General features: G+C 41.7%; 2 protein-coding genes across 3 annotated transcripts in view; both read left to right on the forward strand.

Moving 5' to 3' along the window:
- LOC133500543 (CUGBP Elav-like family member 3) overlaps positions 1–15,432 on the forward strand; it is a 69,538-nt gene extending 54,106 nt beyond the window's left edge. The window contains exon 13 of the mRNA XM_061819343.1: positions 15,312–15,432. The gene's annotated coding sequence lies outside the window, so the exon portion shown is untranslated. The remainder of the gene's footprint in view (positions 1–15,311) is intronic.
- The window catches only part of cers2b (ceramide synthase 2b), a 36,553-nt gene that overhangs the window by 6,363 nt on the left and 7,944 nt on the right, over positions 1–22,246 (forward strand). The window contains exons 1-4 of one of the 2 annotated variants that reach the window (XM_061819344.1): positions 3,909–4,382; positions 15,312–15,485; positions 20,498–20,615; positions 20,697–20,815. In XM_061819344.1, coding sequence (XP_061675328.1) covers positions 15,313–15,485; positions 20,498–20,615; positions 20,697–20,815 — 410 coding nt within the window. In that variant the 5' untranslated portion in view covers positions 3,909–4,382; position 15,312. Of the gene's footprint in view, positions 1–3,908; positions 4,383–15,311; positions 15,486–20,497; positions 20,616–20,696; positions 20,816–22,246 lie in introns of those variants that run through there. The other variant, XM_061819345.1, reaches the window with a different exon arrangement.

Raw genomic sequence — 22,246 nt, forward strand, 5'->3', positions numbered from 1 at the left:
AAAAAAACAACACACAGGAAGGGGTGGGCGGGAGAGGGGTGGGATTGCACTTTTATTGAGGAGGTTTTAATATTTGAGCTATTTTTTATTTATTTATGTAATTATTTTGTTTATTGGGGGAGGGGGAGAAAAGGGATTTGAGTGGGTTGCAATATTTTCATTTTAGAATTTTCTAGAGAAAAAAAAAAGCAAAAAGTTCTGAGGGCCTGTTTCTGTCAGCCTCTTGCAATGGAGTAATTATAATGTATGTATTACTAATGACAACAATGATTATATTTATTTCTAATTTATTGAACCCTGTTTTTGATCCCCTCTCTTTTTAAGTTAAAATAAAAAGTACCATACTACAGCACTGTCTTCTTGTGTTTTTCAAAGCGTGTGCATTACATTTGCGTATAAGGGACAGTAAAAATGTGAATCACTTATATTTATGTATTTTACCATACAAGAATAATTTTAAAAACGGTATTATGTCTGTGTAATAATGATTTTTTTTTAACTACATAGTGGATTTTTGTGCATACACATAAAAAGAAAGTTTCGTGATGTTTGGCATTTACATTGCAATACACAATGAGATGGCTTCCTACTTGGTAATAAATAATAAGCATGATTATAGTGCAATGACAATAGAGAGTAATTCTAAAATAAAAAAAATAAAATAAAAGTAACAACAGTCAAATAAGCAAACAGACAATCCCTCCTTTTAAATTAGTATGCAAAAGAGAAGAAAACTGCTAATTACTTTTCTTACTTTTTATGCTCTTCACTGGTCATCACTAAAGGTTTGGTGTAATAGTCGTCTAAATCCAAATATCTGTCAAATCTATTACTACAGTATTTTATGAAAGATGTTCAAGAAAATTCACTAACATACTACCATTTATTCCCGCGACCCTTGTGAGGATAAGCGGCGAAGAAAATGGATGGATACACTACCATTTATACTAACCTGCAGATAAACCATGAATTATTATTTAAACACACACACACACACAAATATATATATATATATATATATATATATATATATATATATGTATGTGTATGTATATATATATATATATATACAGCTTATGTGTGTGTTTTATTTATATGTGTGTGTGTTTTATTTATATATACACACACACACATATATGTGTGCACATGTGTATACACCTGTTTGCATCTAAGCAATTTTAATATCATTCAGAGACAATTCAACGAAATACAAAATGCAGTTTTCAAATGATAACTCAATTTATTAAGGCAGCAAAAAAATCCAAACCTTTTCAGACCCTGTGTGAAAAAGTAGTTGGCCCCTGAACCTCATTACATGTTGTGGCACCCTTGGCAGCAATAACTAAAATCAAGCGTTTGCAATCGTTGCTGATGAGTCTTTCACATCGCTCTGGAGGAATTTTGTCCCACTTTTTGTTATGGAATTGTTTCAACTCCGCCATTATGAAGGGTCTTCCTCCACGAACTTCCCGTTTAAGGTCACACTACAGCGTCTCAATTGGATTAAAATCTGGACTTTGACTTGGCTACTCCAAAACCTCGTTCTTTTTGTTTGTTTGTTTTTTTTTTGTTGTTTTTTTTTTTACATCAGGCCATTTTCTTGCCATATTACCCCTGCAACCAAAAGACTGGGCTCACAATGACCTGAGAGTCCCGTAGTGCACAAAATCTCCATTTCCTCATGTTTAACCCTTCCAACTTGCATTCTTTTTTCCAGTCTTACCCCCGTAGTTGCCTTTATAGATTTTGTTGCAGATGACAATTTCATTCATGAAGGATCCGGACATGAGCTCCAACTCCCTCTCCAACCACTCCGGTCTCTGAAGAAAGTCACTGGCCTGGATCTAAATTGCCCCGAGGTGTGATTGTGAGTGCGGCTGTTTGTCTCCATGTGACCTGCAATTGGCTGGCAACCAGTTCAGGGCGTACCCTGCCTCCTGCCCGTTGACCGCTGGGACAGGCTCCAGCACTCCTCGTGACCCTTGTGAGGATAAGCGGCAAATAAAATGGATGGATGGATGTTTGTCTTCAAGGAAAGTTATTTAGTGACTATCGATAGTCTGTGGTGGAGCGGAGCCCAAGCGCCCTCTATTGACTGGCCGCTATATATCCATCTCTCCGTCCATTTTCCAAGCCGCTTATCCTCACAACGGTCGCCTTTGCCAAATAACAACTGAACATATTCCATTACAAATAAGGCATGCTACCAATGTAGCAGTGATGGCTATTGTTAGCTTGTTATCATCGCATGATTGAACTTGACACATCCCACGCATGAGGGGCAGAGATCCGAGGAGGGGAGAGTGAAATTAATTGGGGCTATGTTGCATTTTAACAACTGAAAACCCCACCCCTTTAAAGCATATACATGTTTGTACCTTTTGTGCCAAGACACAACTCATAAAGAAAACACAAGTTTAGCATGATCAAACTGTAGTTATGCTTGTTATTGCAGCAGACACACAGAAATGTTTGGAATGTTAAATTTTCAGGGTTACCTTTTTGGGAGGTGAGTTTAATGCTGGTGGTGCAGCTGTAAAGTGTTGGCCTCACAGTTCTGAGGACTTGGGTTCAATCCCGGCCCTGCCTATGAGGAGTTTTCATGTTCTCCCAGTGTCTATGTGGGTTTTCTCCAGGCACTCCAGTTTCCTCCCACATCCCCAAATCATGCATTAATTGGACATTCCAAATTGCCCCTAGGCGTGATTGTGAGTGCGGCTGTTTTCTGTCTCCGTGTGCCCCACGATTGGCTGGCAACCAGTTCAGGGTTGACCCCGCTTCCTGCTCGTTGACAGCTGGGATAGGCTTCAACACTCCTGCAACCTTTGTGAGGATAAGCAGCTCAGAAAATGGACGGATGGATTTTAATGCCCAAACCGTACTTTTGACATTTAATAATTTTCAAATTTTATTGCGGATTTAATCACACGATGTTAGATTAACTCTTTATAAAATGCAATCAATTAAGATTCACCTTTCCATTTACACTTCTTCAATATGAGATTGCATTTTTCTACTCCTGTATTTTTTACATGGTAAAATCAGGTCAAATTTACTACAATTACTATTAATTGATGCTGTGAACTGCAGTATCTTGAGTTATAACGAAGGCCTTGCTATTCCCAGCATGCTTTGCGGTACCCATTCACAAATATATTTCAGAAGGAGTGTGTGGGGGGGGGGGGGGGGGGCAACGTTGAGCCACAACGTTAGTAGCCTTATTTCATTAGTGTTTCTGTCCACATTTGTTGGCGTTTATCTTTACGGAAACCATGACTGTCAGTATATGATGAGTAATAATAGTTATTCCAAATAATGTAATTTTCCTTTTACAATATACATTTTGAATAAGCTCGCGTACACATATATATACAATTATATCAGTCGGTATTGTTACCGTACCAATGTCACTAAGGAATACTTTGATTGTGTTGATAATGTTAACTGTTCCCTTATGGTGTCAGTGTTTCACAGTGTCGGAGTTGTTTAGTGACGCTGTCACTGTTAATAATAACGCTTTCAAAAGTGTTGATTTAACTCTGAACCAGTGAGTGCTGTTTGTGTTGGTGTTGATTTCAATTGTGAGGCTGTTAAATTTATGTTTTCAAGTTTTCTGTGCAGTAATATTGCGAAATATTGTGTTGTTTAAAAAAAAAACAAAAAAAAAAAAACAGTGACTTATGGGAACCGAGGATGTTTCCAAGTTGGTGCAGCTCCAGCTTGGAAACATCTACGGGCGGTGGAAGGACTGTTGGATGTGGCTGCCTATAAGTAAGTGGGGGCGGCTGTGTGTCTGTTCTTCAAGCGCAACAAAAAAACGGATACGTGTGGGTGTCGGACGTCACCCACCCATCCACAAGCGGATCCCTCCCTCTCCGTTAGTCTCTCACTCCCCCCCCCCCGCTCCCCCGGCCTGCTGTTCGCCTGCCCGCCCGCACTCTTTTCTCTCGCTTTCCCCCCGGCCAGCCTTCGCCTCTGCTCGGCCCTCACACCCAGACGGACCCCACCGACACAGGGGGGAGCAGGAAGAAAAAAGCCGGGAGGGGAAACAACACAACTGGACAACTCTGAGTGGAACAACAAGCGGGCGCATTGCAGCATCTGGCTCCTCCGCCACGCGTCGAGGTCTTGAACTGTTGTTTTTAACGGCCTCTTGACAACACTCGGATCCGAAAAGAGAACTCGCCTGGGGGGGGGGGGGGGGGAGATGTAAAGAGCCTGCGTGTGCTAAGCTTGAGCTGGACACTTTCATTCAGCGGCGCCGTTAGCTCATCTCCGTGGAGACCACACTTTCCCTTATTTCCCCATTTATTTATTTTTTTTTTTGCCGACCCAAATTACACACTTCCCCGCGGGCAGAAAGGACACGAACAAAACTACAAGTAAGTGCTGTTTTCCCCATTAACTTTATGGAAAAGAAACACTTTTTGTGTGCTTTTTTTTTTTTTTTGCGACGGCTTGGCAGGCGGACGCGAGGCGAATGGCGACGTCATCACGCACTCACGCGAGTCATTTAATTAGCTCAAAATAGCGGGCCTCTGGCGATTGAAGGCAACGGAATGGAACGTTAATGTTTTAAAACATCGAAATGCATTTTATCCAATACCTTGTAGTCTGTCTTTGCTTGTCATGTGATACTTAGCGTCGCTGTTAGCCTTCAGTGTAAAAGTTAGCTTACAGCTAACACACAGCTGGAGTAGTAACATGAGAGTAATAACTAATCCCTCTTGTATCGGAATCATCGTTATTTGCCAAATATGTAAGAAAAAAAACACACAAGGAATTTGTCTCCTGTAGTTTGACAACTAGACAATAGACAGCCATTTTGACAATAAATACATTTGAAACATAAAAAAAAAGTCCCACGGAGAGTCACGCCTCCTCTAGCAATTTAATGTCAAGTGGAAGAAGCTGTTGGAATGTCTGCTGTTGTTAGTTATCATTTATCAGAAAGGGCCTACCTGAGGGAAGGCCCTGCATGCTCCTGTCTTAGTTCTGGCAGTGGGCAAGTGATCAAGAGTGGGTCAGGGTACCGGCAATCTTTTCTGCAGTCCTGACTGTTCGTGCCATTTGGAGTTTGTCCTTTTTGTGGCAGCACCAAACCAGACTGTGATGGATGAACACATAACTGATTCGATGACTCCTTTGTAGAACTGCCTCAACACCCTCTGCGGCAGGCCGGGCTTCCTAAAAAGTGGCAGGAAGTTCATCCTCTGCTGGGCCTTTTTGAGAATTAGTTGATTTTGCTGTCCCAATTCAGGTCCTGAGATACTTTGATTCCCAGGAACGTGAAGGATTTGACAGTTGACACAGGGCAGTTGGGTGGTGTAAAGGGCAGCTGTGGCAAAGGATGCTTCCTGAAGTCCACAATAATCTCTACAGTTGTGAGAATGTTAACCTCCAGGTTCTGTCGGCCCCTCCAAAGTTCCAGCTGCTTCACTTCCTATCAATACGCACATTCGTCACCGTCTTGAATAAGACTGTTATGCATCAGAAGTATGACAGCCAGGTGCATTGAGGGGCACTCATTTGTGTGTAGAGAGAAGAGTGGGTAATAGACAAATCCTTGGGGGGCCCTGGTGCTGATGCTGTGTGAGGATGATGTGCTGTGCCCCAGCCTCACCTGCTGTGTCCTGCCTGTCGGAAACCTGTAAATCCAATGGCAGATGGCTTGTGATACGCTGAGCTGGAGAAGCTTAAAGGGGAGGAGTTCAGGGATGATGGTGTCAAAGGCAGAGCTGATGTCCATGAGAAGGATCCTCGCGTTGGTCCCTGTGCCATCGAGGTCTTCTAAGTGAAGTCCCATATTGGCTGCATCATCCACAGACTGAAATGGATTTCATCAGTAAATATACTCATGTGAAGCTTGTCCGATGCTAGTGTAGACATGTGATCTGATTTCCTGGTATGTTTGTTCCTGTTTGAGCCAACTGTCATCCATACACACTTGTGCACAGAAGATGAATAATAGCATTGGATGTATTAATCAAATATTAGTTACTTAATGTTTGAGATTTGTGCCATTATCCATTCTTTTATTGAGATGAACATTACACACGTACAGGAACTGGAGCACTTAATCCCGTGCTTCTGAAATATACATGCGAATATATGCGAGGGAAGCCCATTACATCGCCTGTGCAGTGAGTTAAATGAATGGATTCTGTAAATAATGCACACGCTAATCGTGACCGGGTCAGTAAAAAAAGCTTGATGTAGAGCAGCTGTCGTATTTCATCTACATATCATAACAGTGGTACCTGAAAAGAGGACTTGATTATTTTGGCTATTAATAGCAGTTAGATACGAGATACATTGTTTTAGATTTGAGGCAGCATGCATGAGAAGTGGTTAGCATGTCTGCCTTACTGTTCTAAGATTCGGGGTTTGAGTTTGCTCTGTTGACTCTCCTGTGTGGAGATTGTATGGTTTATCCAAGCTTGCGTGTTTTTTCTCTATCTATGTTTGTTACATTAATTAGGGGGGTTTACCTGGAGCCTTCACCTCTGACTATAATTTGTTTAGAAGCCCAAAGTGAGCGAAAACGCTCCATACAACCGCCTCAGTCTGAATAAACAGTCCAAATCCAAATGGAATTTTCATTTAGTTTAACGGTTACAATACCAGTTTTGGCAAAGTGATTAGAAGTCCACTTTCGTCATGTACACTATGAATCATAAAGGAGCTGGGAAGCGATCTGTCTGCACGTGTTCTGTCAAGTAAGGCTGTAAGTAAATGAGCAATGACATCGAGTGCTGCTACACACTGGGGCAAGAAGGGGCATGGCTTCCTTAACAAATGCCGTTCCCCCTCAAATCAAATCCGGTCATGCCTGTTAACTCTGTCTCCTCCACTTCAAGCTGTGTGCCGTGTCAGTTGTGATCAGCTGTCTACAGTGAAACTATAGAAAGGGCCACAAAATCATTTACTATTTAAGGAAGTGCCATTTATCAATTTGTATGCATTTGTATAACGTTGTTTGAGGAGTTTAATTAACATTACTTTAACATTATTTGTGTGTGTGGGGGTTGGGCTGTAATCATCAAATTAGTTACTGTCAGTGGCGTGATTTTCGAGTTTCAAAATAAAAGCCAAATCAAAAGTGGTATGTTGGTTAGTTGAATGTTGCTGGTTTGATAGATTTGCTTTTGTAGTCTACTCATTGATCCTATTTTACAAATTTGGAATTTGCAAGCATTTTTATGAGTGGCGTATAGATAGTTAATTTCTCATTTAATTTTTTTGTGGTCATTTGTGTATTATTGTTATTCGAGTGGCCTGGTTTGCATGATTTGCACATGGGTTGTAACGTCACAGTGGGGGGAGGACCAAAGCTTACAATGCAGTTGGTAGAAGATAGTGCTGGTACAGGATGAGAAATTTGCTCATCTGGTTGCTTTATTTTACTGGATCGTGACACACAAGTATCAGTACACTGTTAATAATAGCTATCCACCCATCCATTTTCAACACTGTTCATCTTGGTTAGGGTCTTATTGTAGGAACCATTGAATTGAAAGCGTCATTATTAACCCTTTCTTATTTTTCACCCCATTGAGTAACACCCAAGTATCGGTGCTACCTGTGAGATTACAAGATACACCAATCTTTACCGATGATGCTTTCGTTTCCCTTGGACACCTGACTCTCACTGAATCATGCTAGCGCTGTCTCATGCTAGGACTCATTGGTAAAGTACAACTTTTTCGTGAATTTTTTGCAAGTTCATTCATTTTTCTTCAGCATGGGCCCCAAGAAACTTTAGTGGATTAAAGTTGTATGCATACATACATTGGTACATATGTTGTCTCTCACCTGTTAAATGTTTGCCACTTTCTCCGTCCCCCACAATGTCTTTTGCCAATCACTCACCCTTTTCTTTGCGTAGTTGCCCAAACCCAAAGGTAAATGAACATCATTTTTACTTTTCTTTACATTATGGACTTTGAATGCTTATTTTTTGCAGAGGTGGGGGGCCTTGGAACAGATTACACTATTTACATATAAAATGTGTTTTTACTTATGAAGAATTCACATTATGAAACAACTTTCACAATGGGATTAATTTCGTAAGAGGTACCACTGTACTTAAAAGTCAGACTTGGTGTCTCTTGAATCAGTAGAAGACAGTCAGGCTGACAATGTTATGCCCCTTTCTCTCCCAAATGAATTTTTCCTCCTTTGTCTGCTGATTGATTTAATCCCTTCATCAATAATTAATTAGGTCATATTCATTGAGGTTGGCTTTGTTGTGGTCATTATTTATAAAACACAGGCCATTTGGTTAAGAGGTCACCAAACACCGCGAGACTTTTACTGTTTTGCCTGGTCGCAGTATCTTCTGATGGCCAACAGCTTTGTTGGGAATGTAAAAAATTCCAATGATTGGTATGACACTGAGGCCTGACCCGAGTTACTGCTAATGAACCATGTGCGTGAAGCACGCCAGCCTCCCGGATTGCCACTTCAGCCCACAATGTGTGCATTCAGGCTTTTTGCGACTCTGCCCACAGTGCTGCTGGGAAACGGTGGTGACACGATGGAGCATTCAAGAAAACAACTCATTATCTGTACAGTTTGGTTTGCAATTATATCGTCATGATTGGGTATTACATTACTGTATCTCATGCCATCAAGTTATTCATTTTCTATATCACTCGTCTTTATTATGGTCACCAGTGTTCTAGGACACATCTTAGCTGACTTTGGACAAAAGGCTAACCTGGAGGCAGATCTGGACTGTTATCAAGTCATTTGCAGGGATCATAAACACAAACAACCATTCACACTTACATTCACACCTATGTACAATTCAAAGATTTCAATTTTTAAAACTGCATATTTTTTGAAAATGGATGGAGAAAAACCCACATAAGCAAAGGGACAACAAGCAATTTTCACCACGATTTGAATGCTGGGCCCCAAAACTGATCATTTTTCCAGATCGAATAAATGGTCATTGTCATTGTGCGCCAGCGTGCTGCTCACACAGTGAGCTGACACAGTTGGACAGCTGTGCCATTAGCTGATAGTGGGCTCATAGAACGCCGATGGACACTCTTGCCGGTGTTGACTCCATCCATTACACCACAGCCTTTCTCCATGTGCAGCATGTACATTTACACAACAGAGAGGTTCAGTTCTTATAGGTTTGGTAGAAGGAATATTTCACCCTTGTGAACTTGTGAAACAGAATTAAATTCTATTCGTATTTGCCCTTTTTATTCTGATTGAGGTATTTTTGTCGGGCGTTTTCATTCGGGTTGGGCTTTTAGACCGATTATTTTCGGAATAGAAGGTGGTTTATTAGGCCAGTCTTGCACCTCTTTTATTCTTTATGGACCCAGAGGAACCATATTATGAAAAACAACAACGTAAAGCTCCAGTATTTTGGCCCTTTAGACCTCCAAAGAGTGACTCTACCCCTCTGACGGCTAATTCTATTTGACCCAGTTTTGTATCCGCTTTGTTTATATTTGCATAAGACTCCCCCTTTCCTCTGATTGGTTGTGTAGAAGACCCACTTGTGAGAGCACGTGTTTGTTATGTTGACAGCGCTGGCTCGGAAAGGGAAAAGCACAGAACTTCGACAGTGACGTAGATAGGCTCGAGAAATTCGAATGACTTGATTTCAAGCCTTTCGGCAGAAAAAGGTCTAGAGCTCAGGAATGCATGAAGGATTTTAATTGATATTCCACATGTTCATGAGGCACCATAAAACCAATATTATCATATTTTCCAAAGGACATGTCACTACTTTTTTTCCAGCTATGTGAACCCTGAGACATATTTAACGAAATTTGGGATACTCTGTTGTTAGTTTTTAATCAAAAAGTCCAAGTTATATCATCCAATTGGATTGTTATTCAAGGGTAGTAATCTTACGATGTGTACCGTTTTGTCTTTCGCCTCCCCCATCAAACATATTCTCATCGTTTCACTCTTTTGTCCATGGAAAATTTGTGTTAAGAAGGATTCATCATTCTGGACGACGAATACGTGGATGTTTTGCACGTGTGCGCACACATACACACACACACAATATCATGTCTGACAGTGATTTGCAGTCATTCATGTTGCATCTGTCCCGGTAGACTACATTGACTGTACAACTTGTTGATTAATAATTACAAAAAAGTGAAGAGTCAGTAAGGTGCTTTCCTTGCACATGGCGGCTGTATGTTTACATTTCCCGTATATTCCCGAACTCTGTACCAGGTCCCAATCTGGCCTGTTTAGCTTCACTGTAACTTCAAAATAGAGAAGTTTTATGATTTGAGACTTCATTTTGGGTTATGAATCACCACATCCTTATATTCTAGGTTTGTGGTGAGGAAGAGAGAAAGAAACACAACTTCCTGTCTTCCTCCCCTGCCAGAGGCTTCATCCTCTTTCATTGGGTCTTTGAAATGGTCAGAGCCTGGTCATATGATCCAGACTTCCAATGGAATGTTATCAGGGGGGGTGGGGGGAGTGCTTAAAGATGCTGAAATCACCAGCTGATCTCAGCACATGAACCTAAATATGTCAACTTCATTTGGAAATTCTCTCCAACATTGCAACACTGCACAAATGAAGTACTGTTTTTATTTATTTATTTGGGGAGGGGGGTAAACTTTGAGCAGTCTAACACTTGTCTATTCCTACCCTTTGAACCCTTCTCTTATTTGCACTCAGAAACTAATTTTATCTGTTTTGGGTTAGATTTCCTCTATAGTGGGTGTCAGACATGGCACAACAAACATTCTGATCGCTTGAAAAGTATGCATAATAAAGTGGGAAAACTATTGTATGTCACGCATCCCATCAACCACCTATGCTGGCCGCTTGACAAACATGGCATAAAGTGAAAAATAGACCATTCCATACTTTGTGGACGGCGGCTACCTCGAGGCTCGCACGCAACACCGAGGGTGCGTAACTATTCTCTCATCTGGTTCGATAACATTTAAAACCTTTGATCCATTAACAAAGAGAAATGCAAGAATAGCCACTGTCTTTTCTAATAAGGTTTAAAAATTATCGATGAGTTCAAGTAAGCTTCCTTAGGAAATGTAAGAGTTTAATCGTGGGGTTGTCAACTTTTCTGGGAGATGGTGAATGATTTAGTGGTTGGGCCACCATTAAATCACTGAAGACAAAAAGCAAATATCAAGCAAATGCTACACTTCATTTTGATTTGTCACGCCACACTTTGTGAAGTCAGGATGGTGATATTTCAGTCAGCCTTGTAAATACCATGACATCACAGCAGATGGACAACAACCCAATGAACCCAACTATATATTGCTCACATTCACTGAAAATAAATGGCACAAAGAGCAAGTAGTTTTTCATTCCATTGTGGTTATTTTTGTTGTCTTTAAATAGATACATAACTAAACAAAATAAACGCAATAAAAAATATAAAAGTTAGATGAGCTGAAGGACAAAATTAAACATTCATTTAATCCAAACCTTTTTTTCCCCATGATTATACTTCATAAACAAACAGAGATACGATAAAAGCAAAATATGTAGTACTGGTTAGCATATCAGCCTCACAGTTAAGGTGCACTGCGTTCAAATCTTGGTTCCGACCTTCGTGTGTAGAGCTTCCAGGTTATTCCTGTGCTTGGTTTTCGGTTCATTGAAGACAGTTGATCATAGGTGTGAATGGTTGTTTGTTTTTAATTTATGTGCCAAGAGATTGACTCACGACCCATGCAGCTACCTCTGTCCCGAGTGACAACAATAGATGGAGGTATGAAATGTTTTTTAAAACAGTGTTTCAAATAATGCATAGTTTTCAATTAACTGTATGCCCCCATTTGTCTGGAGTGAGTGTGCCAAAAGACAAAGGATCCCAAGGCAGACAATGAGCAGTAGCAAGAATAAATTTCCATCCATCCATTTTCTTCGCTGCTTATCCTCACAAGGGTCGCAGGGAGTGCTGGAGCCTATCCCAGCTGTCATCAGGCATGACGCGGGGTACACCCTGAACTGGTTGCCACCCAATCACAGGCCACATCGAGACAAACAGCCGCACTCACAATCACACCTAGGGGCAACTTAGAGTGTCCAATTAATGTTGCACGTTTATGGGATGTGGGAGGAAACCAGAGTGCCTGGAGAAAACCCACGCAGGCACGGAGAGAAGATGCAAACTCCACACAAGCGGGGCCGTAATTGAACCCGGAACCTCTGAACTGTGAGGCCAACGCCTTGAAGAATAAATTTCGTATTTTAAAAATCAATATACAAACCACCCCCTCAATCTGTCATCTTATCATGGGAAAGGGGTTTGTGTTCCCCAATATTACAAGGAACTAAGATGATTAGGCCTTCACACCCCTGTTAGGGTCACCCATGGCAAACAGGTCCTAAATGAGGGACTAGACAAAGCACGGCTCCAAAAACTGCAATGATGAGCAAAATCAATGGGTTTAGGTTTCCCTTCCCTAGAACACAGGTCACCAGGGCCCCCCTCTGGAGCCAGGCCTGGAGTTGGGGCTTGAAAGCGAGCGTCTGGTGGCCCGGCCTTCACCCAGGAGGCTCGGCGGGGCCCAGCCTAAAAGAATAACGTGGGTCCCCTTTCCCATGGGCTCATCACCTGTGGAAGGGGCCATAGGGGTCGGGTGGGGTGTAAGATAAGTGGTGGCCGTAGGTGGGGACCTTGTCGATCCAATTCCTTGCAACAGAAACTGGCTCTAGGGATGTGGAATGTCAACTCTTTGGCAGGCAAGGAGGCCATCCTGGTGTGTTAGGTTGACAGGTTCTGACTACAAATAGTCGAGCTCTCCTCCACACACTGCTTGGGGTCTGGTACCAGTCTTCTCGAGAGGGGTTGGACTCTTTTCCGCTCTGGAGTTGGCCATGATAAGAGGTATCAAGCAGGTGTAGGAACCAACAACAGGTTTACTTATTGCTCCCCAGCTCAGCACCTGTATGTTGGTGTTCAACCCGGTGGATGAGTGAGTAGCCGCCCTTTGCCTTCAGGTGGGGGGATGGGTCCTGACTTTTGTTTGTGCCTCTCCACCAAACAGAAGTTCAGAGTACCCTTTTCTTTAGCAGTTCTCTTAATTAGTTTCTCAGGTGAGCTTTAGCCTATCCAAGCTAGCTTTGGGTAAGAGGTTCGACAGCCTGGAGATTTTCCCACAGTCTTACAGGAAAATTTGAGCAAAATTTTGAAGGACATGTGTGGCATGGTGTCGGCTGGTTAGCACATTCTCCCCAATGATCTAAAGACTGGTTCAAATCCCAACCTTGCTTGTGTGAGGTTTGCATGTTGCCCTGTGCCTGTGTGGGTTTTCTCCGGGTACTGCGGTTTCCTCCCACATCCCGAAGACATGCATCCATGGGAGGTTAATTGAAGACTCTGAATTGCTCTTATTTGTGATTTTGAGTGTTTCATTGCCTTACGATTGGCTGGCGACCAGTTCCGGGTGTACCCCGAAAATAGATGTACAATCTGCAGCTTTACTTTTATATCTTGTACATTTTATTTTTAAGGAAGGACATCCCATTATGGCTGATTGTATTAGGTGACAAATTTGGTCTAAACTTATCACACACATAGTATAAATAGCAGAAAAAGATAATAGTACAGTGATACCTCGGTTTTCGAAGGTATGTTTTCGTACAAATCGGTTTTCGAATTAAAATTTCGAGATTTTTTTTGCTTTGGTTTTCGAACGAAAATCAGTATTCGAATGCCCCGGCCAGCTGACCCAGAACAATTTGTTATTGTAAATTCGAACGCACCCCCGAAAAAAACGGAAAAGACGTAACGCGCGCAACGCAACCAGTTGACCCACACACTCCTCTGCACGCGCACATGTCCCGGTAGTGACTATTTTTCTTCCTATTGAGCAATATTAACCCCCAATCGTGGCTCCAGAGAAGGCAAGTGGAACTGCTGGTGCTGAAAAAAGGAAAGTGGTGCGTAAAAGTGTCGACTTCGAGAAGGATTTGATTGCCGGATACAAATCTACATTGCTGCTTTATTCTTTTCTTCCATTAACCCTACCTCTAGTTGCAAGCATTTTTTTTTGTGCATGTTACTTTCTTTGCAAATAAAAAACAATTTGTCTGCCACCCCCCCCACCCCATTATTACTTGTCTTGAAGTTATTCTGCACTTTTGTTAATAAAAAAATGTTTACAAGGCTGGGGGCCGAGTCGCTACAGATATGGCAATGCACTCCCAGCCTAGCATAGTCTCCGACTAAAGCATACATTTTAAGCAAAAAATGAATATATTTCTTAAATGATTTAGTTATATAAAGTATTTAAACTATACATGTATTTCTACTATGCAGTTTATTATCAGGAAAAGCTTTAAAAAAAGCGCTTTAAAAAAACTCTTTTTAGGCTTGGAACGCCTTATTTCATTTTCCATTAATTGTAATGGGAAAACGCGCTTCGGATTTCGAACGTTTCACTTTTCAACTGGCCTTCTGAAACGGATTGTGGTTGAGAACCCAGCCACCTCTGTACTGTAGTGTCCCCAGTACGCTGTCATGACAGACACTTTATTTTAACGTATAGGGTATTAGACTTGGCAGGATCTTGTGGATCCAGTTTTAAACCAACATAAAATTTGAAACACATATAATAACTCACATTAAAAACAAGGTGTAAAAATTGTTTTAGCGAGCCCATCTGTAATCCTAAACAAAATCTCTGCTGCATGTTTCCGTGGAAGTCAAGGGTGGGGAAAATTACACATGTCACTGAGCCAAAGAGAGAATTCTTGCTGATTACTGGTAGGGATGGAAGTACTTACAGGACTTTAGAATTTTCAGATGCAGTGGGTGGGAACAGATCTCCCATTGGACTCCAAAGACTTCCAAGTATGAAGGGGAGGTGGTGGGAGGGCCACTGCCATCGTACACTTATGAGTAATAATCCTCATATGCTGGTTCCTCTTACACTCCGCCACTCCTTCAAACATTCATGTCTGCGCTCAATATGCTGTGTAAGGGGGCTTTAGGACGTGCTGTTGGAAAGTCTGAATGTAACGTTGCGGTCGCTCTGAGTCACACCCTGTCACATGACCCTGAACAGGCCTGCGCTCCGGTGTATAGTACACTACATCAGTTAAAACCAACCAGTGGGATTCCAGTTTGTTCGGAAGCATTTTGTGCCATCGTCTAATTCCTTAAATTATATAGTACCAGCTGTGCCCACTGTCTGCCCTGGCTTCTATAACACACGTCTGATCAGACTGGTGCATTCACATTGTTGATGGAGAGGTGACTATTTTGATTGGGGTGTGGAATTTATGTTCTCCATTTTTTTTGTTTTTACCTGATGCATTTTGTGTTTTAGGATGCTGTCCGAGCTGAGCGCCTGGTTCTGGCAGGAGCGGCTGTGGTTTCCAGAAGGCCTGGGCTGGGCCGACCTGGAGGACCGGGACGGACGAGTGTATGCCAAAGCGACTGATCTGTGGGTGGCCCTGCCCATTGCCCTCTTATTCCTAATTGTTCGTCAGGTCTTTGAAAGGTCAGTTTGTGGATGTATTCGTGCGCGTGTGTTTGTCACTGAGTCGTCACCATCTTAATTCACAAAGATTGTGTAATCATGTGACTCAAAGAAAAATGCTGATTACCCAATTTAAGCACTTATCTAATTTTCTTAAATCCCTTTTGATTTTCTATTTATTTTTTCTTTTTTTACAAAAATTATTATTCTAAAAAAAATTCATTAATTATATTTGCTTGTCTGACAGCCAGTGTTTTTGTTTAAAAATGCCATGTTGTATCACATTTTCACAACAAAACAAATGTGCCCTGGTGTGAAGCAAGATCCAACTCGCTGCTGCCAAACCATACCGGTAAAACATACATACAGGATATGTATATGTTTTACAATAGCAGTTACAGTGAAGAAAATAAGTATTCAAACACTCTGCTATATTGCAAATTCTCCCACTTAGAAATTATGGAAGGGTAGGAAATTTTCATCGTAGGTGCATTTCCACTGTGAGAGAAATAATCTATCCAGCCATCCATTTTCTTAGCCGCTTATCCTCACAAGGGTCGCGGGGAGTGCTGGAGCCTTTCCCAGCTGTCAGCGGTCAGGAGGCGGGGGACACCCTAAACTGGTCTGGGCGGGTCTGGGATTGAACCTGGGACCTCAGAACTGTGAGTCAAATGCTTTACCAGCTGATCCACCGTGCCGTTGAGAGATAATTTAAAAAGAAAAATCCAGAAATCACAATGTATGATTTTTTTAACAATATTTTTTTTGTGTGTGTGTGATACAGCTGCAAATAAGTATTTCAACACCTGAGAAAACCAATGTTAATATTTGGTACAGTAGCCTTTGTTTGCAATTACAGAGGTCAATTGTTTCCTGGAGTTGTTCACCAGGTTTGCACACACTGTTTCTGGGCTGTCGCTGAGAAACATGGAGTTTCCCCTCCCTCCAAAGATTTTCTATTGGGTTTAGGTCTGGAGACAGGCAAAGCCACGCCAGAACCTTTATATGCTTCTTACGGAGCCACACCTTGGTTTTCCTGGCTGTGTGCTTGTCATGTTGAAAGACCCAGCCACGACCCATCTTCAATGGTCTGACTGAGGGAAAGTGGTTGTTCCCCAAAATCTCACAATGCATGAGCACGGTCATCCTCTCCTAAATACAGTGCAGTCATCCTGTCCCATGTGCAGAAAAACACCCCCAAAGCATAATGCTACCACCCCCGTGCTTCATGGTAGGGATGCTGTTCTTGGGATGAAACTCATCATTCATCTTCTTCCAAACATGGTTAGTGGAATTATGACCAAAAAGTTCCATTTTGGTCTCATCTGACCAGAAACCTTCTCCCATGACTCCTCTGTATCATCCAAATGGTCATTGCCAAACTTAAGACGGCCCTTGACATTTGCTGGTTTAAGCAGGGGAACCTTCCGTGCCATGCATGATTTCAAACCATGATGTCTTAGTGTATTACCAACAGTCACCTTGGAAACGGTGGTCCCAGCTCATTTCAGGTCATTCACCAAGTCCTGTCGTGTAGTCCTGGGCTGATTCCTCAACTTTCTAAGAAAATAAGTATTTGAAGACCCTGCTATATTGCAAGTTCTCCCACTTAGAAATCATGGAGGGGTCTGAAATTTTCCTCGAAGGTACATGTCCACTGTGAGAGAGATAATCTAAAAAGAAAAGTCCAGAAATCACAATGTACGATTTTTTTAACGATTTATTTGTGGTTATACAGCTGTAAATTAGTATTTGAACACCTGTCTATCAGCTAGAATTCTGACCCTCAAAGACCTGTTAGTCCGCCTTTAAATGTCCACCTCCACTCCATGTATTATCCTCATTGAAATGCACCTGTGTGAGGTCGTTACTGCATAAAGACACCTGTCCACCCAATACAATCAGTAAGACTCAAACTTGTAACATGGCCAAGACCAAAGAGCTGTCCAAAGACACAAGAGACAAAATTGTACAACTCCACACAGCTGGAAAGGGTTACAGAGAAATTGCCAAGTCGCTTGATGAAACAAGGTCCACTGTTGGAGCAATCATTACAAAATGGAAGAAGCTAAACATTACGGTCAGTCTCAATCAGAGTGGAGACCCATGCAAGATATCACCTCAATAATTCTCAGAAAGGTGAGGAATCAGCCCAGGATTACATGCCAGTACTTGGTCAATGACCTGAAAAGAGCTTGGACCACCGTTTCCAAAGTAACTGTTAGTAATACACTAAGACATCATGGTTTGAAATCATGCATAACACGGAAGGTTCGCCAGCTCAAACTACCACATCTCAAGGGACGTCTTAAGTTTGCCAATGACCATTTGGATGATACAAAGGAATCATAGGAGAAAGTTTTGTGGTCAGATGAGACCAAAATGGAACTTTTTGGTCATAAGTCCACTAAGTGTGTTTGGAGGAAGACGAATGATGAGTTCCATCCCAAGAACACTATCCCTACTGTGAAGCGTGGGGGTGGTAGCGTTATGCTTTGGGGGTGTTTGTCTGCATGTATTGTGAGATTTTGGGGAACAAACTCTTTCCCTCAGTCAGAGCATTGAAAATGGGTCTTGGCAGGGTCTTTCAACATGACAATGACCCGAAGCAGACAGCCATGAAAATCAAGGAGTGGCTCTGTAAAAAGCATATCAAGGTTCTGGCATGGCCTAGCCAGTCTCCAGACCTAAACCCAATCGAAAATCTTTGGAGGGAGCTGGAACTCCGTGTTTCCCAGAAATAGCCCAGAAACCTGTCTGATCTAGAGAAAATCTGTGTGGATGAGTGGGAACAAATCCCTCCTGCAGTGTGTGCAAACCTGGTGAACAACTACAGGAAACGTTTGACCTCTGTAATTGCCAACAAAGACTACTGTACCAAATATTAACATTGATTTTCTCAGGTGTTCAAATACTTATTTGCAGCTGTATCACACAAATAAATCGTACATTGTGATTTCTGGATTTTGGTTTTTAGATTATCTCTTGACGGCATGGTGGATCAGCTGGTAAAGCATTGGCCTTACAGTTCTGAGGTCCCAGGTTCAATCCCAGACCCGCCCAGACCAGTTTAGGGTGTCCCCCGCCTGCTGCCCGCTGACAGCTGGGAAAGGCTCCAGCACTCCTCGCGACCCTTGTGAGGATAAGCGGCTAAGAAAATGGATGGCTGGATAGATTATTTCTCTCACAGTGGAAATGCACCTACGATGAAAATTTCCTACCCTTCCATAATTTCTAAGTGGTAGAATTTGCAATATAGCAGGGTGTTCGAATACTTATTTTCTTCACTGTAACTGCTATTGTAAAACATAATAAACATATACATATCCTGTATGTATGTTGTACTGATATGGTTTGGCAGCAGCGAGCTGGATCTTGCTTCACACCAGGTCACATTTGTTTTGTTGTGAAAATGTGATACAACATGGCATTTTTGAATAAAAACACTGGCTGTCAGACAAGCAAATCTCTGTCACAATGGACAGGGACTACGATGAAAATTTCAGACCCCTCCATGATTTCTAAGTGGGAGAACTTGCAATATAGCAGGGTGTTCAAATACAAATTTTCTTTTCCACTTATATCCCTGCCCATCCAATCTTTACATTCTTATACTCTGGCAGCAATATTAAATGCTCACAGAAACCAAACTGTCCACTGAGAAATTGCCTGTTCAATATTTTCACAGTATTTACTGTATTGTCGATTTTTTGTCTTGATAACATTAGAAATTGGACACTGTCCACTAACAGCGATTCCTTTGCTTGAGTCCAAAAATTCAATTCAAGTCATAAACACAGGAGCACTCTTAAAGGCATCCTCCATTTACTTATATTCTAGGATGATTTCTTTTTCCTAGTAGCCTCTAATATGTTTTCATTTGAACTATGGACTTTTCATTTGAAGAGAGATAAGTATGTCAGATTTATTTTCTCATAGATATCTGTATTTTGATAGAGTGGTCCAATTTCATGATTTCGTTGTTAGGACTACAGTAATATAGGGTATGTTGTAATGGGGAATCACAATTGTTGTTCTCTCTCTGTGTGATGGTTTTTCACCCACAACTTTTGACCTGAGACGAACCACTAAAGAGTGCTGCAGTTACAATATGCGTAAAGAATTCAGCGGATCACCTCTTTGAGGGGGAGCGGCGGTGGCGGCTACTGGCGTGCCGACTAGCGGAGCTTTCCGGTAGGCAGTCAGAATTCAGCTTTGAAAAGTGGAGGTCCACTAGCAGGCAATGCCAGCACCTGAGTTAGAGTTTACTGGGACAGAGGGCAGCGCAAAAAAACAGGGAACCTCTCACCAAGTCGAATGCAGCGCAACACTCCAGACTGGCTTAGCGGGTATGCTGTTAGCTTTGAGAGGGACTCGGGGCACCAAGTGGTTTCTGTATCCCTCCCAACCCAGCCTTTTCTCACCTGGGCCAGTCAGCCAAGCAGTGTATTTTTGTGACATACCCTACTTGGTCAAATTGATTAGGTGCCCAATCTGGTGCATTATACTCTGATGAGGAAGTGGAGCCCTGTAGTCTGCCTGGAGTAGCTTGGCTAATTGTGCGACTGTATATAACCATACCAAAACAAAGTTTTAAGCACAGAGGCTCTTTTTTTTTATCCCGAGACAAGACCACAAGGATATTTAGGCACTTTTAATTTCACAATATCATATTATCATGGCTATTGTTCCATCCCTATTACCTGACATCAATAATGCTACTTTCATATTAGCCAGGGTTTTGGCTCCATCTTGTGGCATTTTAGGATGCTGCAGAAAAATCTTGAAACGATGCCGCGGGTTTTTCAGCAATTAGGTGAAGATAGGTTCCACAGAAAAACACACAAATGGCGTATTTGAGAATAGTGAACGCTGAACCATATGTGTGTGTGGTTATAGGGGTCATGCTTGATTGATTTTCACATTTCATATTTGTTTTCTTTCATCCCAAATTTTATGCTTTATAATTTACTTTCATATGTGCCATTTGTCTTATCAATTTTGTGCCTAAGCAGCCATTTTGTGTTTTGCAGGACGGTGGCGACGCCTTTGGCCTCTCTTCTCGGGGTAAAAGAAACAGTACGGCTCAGGGTGCCTCACAACCCCACACTGGAGTCTTACTACTGTAAAGTTACCAAAAACCCCACACAGGTAAATCTCTATCCCAACTGAGCCGGATCCAGGTCCTTGTGTATTCACACAAAACATAATCAGGGTTTTGCGTGATTGCAGGTTTCAGTAGTGAGTCTTTGCAAGCAGACAGGCTCTTCGCAAAGACAGGTACAGCGATGGTTTAGAAGAAGGAGAAATCTAGACCGACCCAGTTTGCTGAAAAAGTTTCGAGAGGCCAGGTAACGTGCACACACACACCATGTCATGTTGCCAACAGCGGCGCTTGAACCAACTGCCATTCATGTGTCACTCCAAACTGTATGAGCACATTTCTCTGGGCAAAAGTAGCACTCTATTTTTAGCATGCACATGCTCTAAAGGCTCGGTCTACTTTCTGCCCTAACACACACAATCATTAGCACATGACCAGTGTGACTCAATCACCAATGCTGATTGTGTTTGTGTGTGATCATTTATGGAAACTGAGGCACAGTGAAAATAACTTCATCCTCTGCCACCACACCACGTTTCACTAGTTTCCGTTAGCCCTTATTCTACTTTAAATATGTCAGTTCAACTCACAATAACAACACATGGCCACATCACTATTAAAGATATGATAATCATTTAAGATATACTGTACTTGTAAATTAAATTAACATCCATCAGATTGGTTAGAAAATAAAAACAATAAATACATGGAATAAAATTATTTTATTTGTATTCATTCTACTGTACAAGTAATGGAAGACAACATTAGATCACCCCAGTGTAGTTTTTCTGACAATGTGTAGGAACTAGCCCTTTAAGATACAAGTATGAGCCAGGATGGTGTGTGTGTGTCTGTGTCTGTGTATGCATGGTTGTGTGCGTGCATGCATGTGACTCAAATCGGTCACCCACTGTTGTGTCTTTAGCTTCGGTGTTACAACTTCTCTGAATCCAGCCATTGTGTGACGCACACACATAGCAGCATTGTCTTTCGTTATTCACATTCCTTCTGAACGTTTAGCTTCCCCTTCTCATGTGTGACATGTTGTCGTCATCGTCTGTTTCATCTACCTCCGAAACAGAAGGATTGAGTGTTTTACATTTGTGTTTCTAAATTTTCTGATTCATTTGCCTATTTCTTTACAACTTTCACTTTTCTATGCAAAGTGGGGTACACAAGTGCCGTATTTTCCCCACTATAAGGCACACCTAAAAGCCTTTAATTTTCAAAAAAGCAGACAGTGCGCCTTATAATCCGGTGCACCTTATACAGTATATTAATCAATATTGAGCCTTTAGTGCAGCTCCATTTAATGGATGCATAACATAACGGCAGCCTCTACTGTAGCGTATATTCTATGTACCTTCAAATGTGGTGCGCTTTATATATGAAAAAAGTTTTAAAATAGCCCATTTACTGAAGATGCACCTTATAATGAGATGCGCTTTATAGTGCGGAAAATACAGTACTGCTTTTTGAAATCTTTACAGACCCTAAAAGTTGTATTCAGACATTTGTTTTCTAAATACATTGTGTGATGATAATTGCTCAAAAAGTGTCCTGACTGTGATCCACATAATTCTGTACTCAATATTGGAGCTCTAGCGTTAAACTGTTTTTCACCATTTTCATTTTCCTGTCATTTGAGCGACATGGCTAAAAGAGGGCATGTTTGGCC

This window comes from Syngnathoides biaculeatus, chromosome 5, assembly GCF_019802595.1.
Source record: "Syngnathoides biaculeatus isolate LvHL_M chromosome 5, ASM1980259v1, whole genome shotgun sequence".
Lineage (NCBI taxonomy): Eukaryota > Metazoa > Chordata > Actinopteri > Syngnathiformes > Syngnathidae > Syngnathoides > Syngnathoides biaculeatus.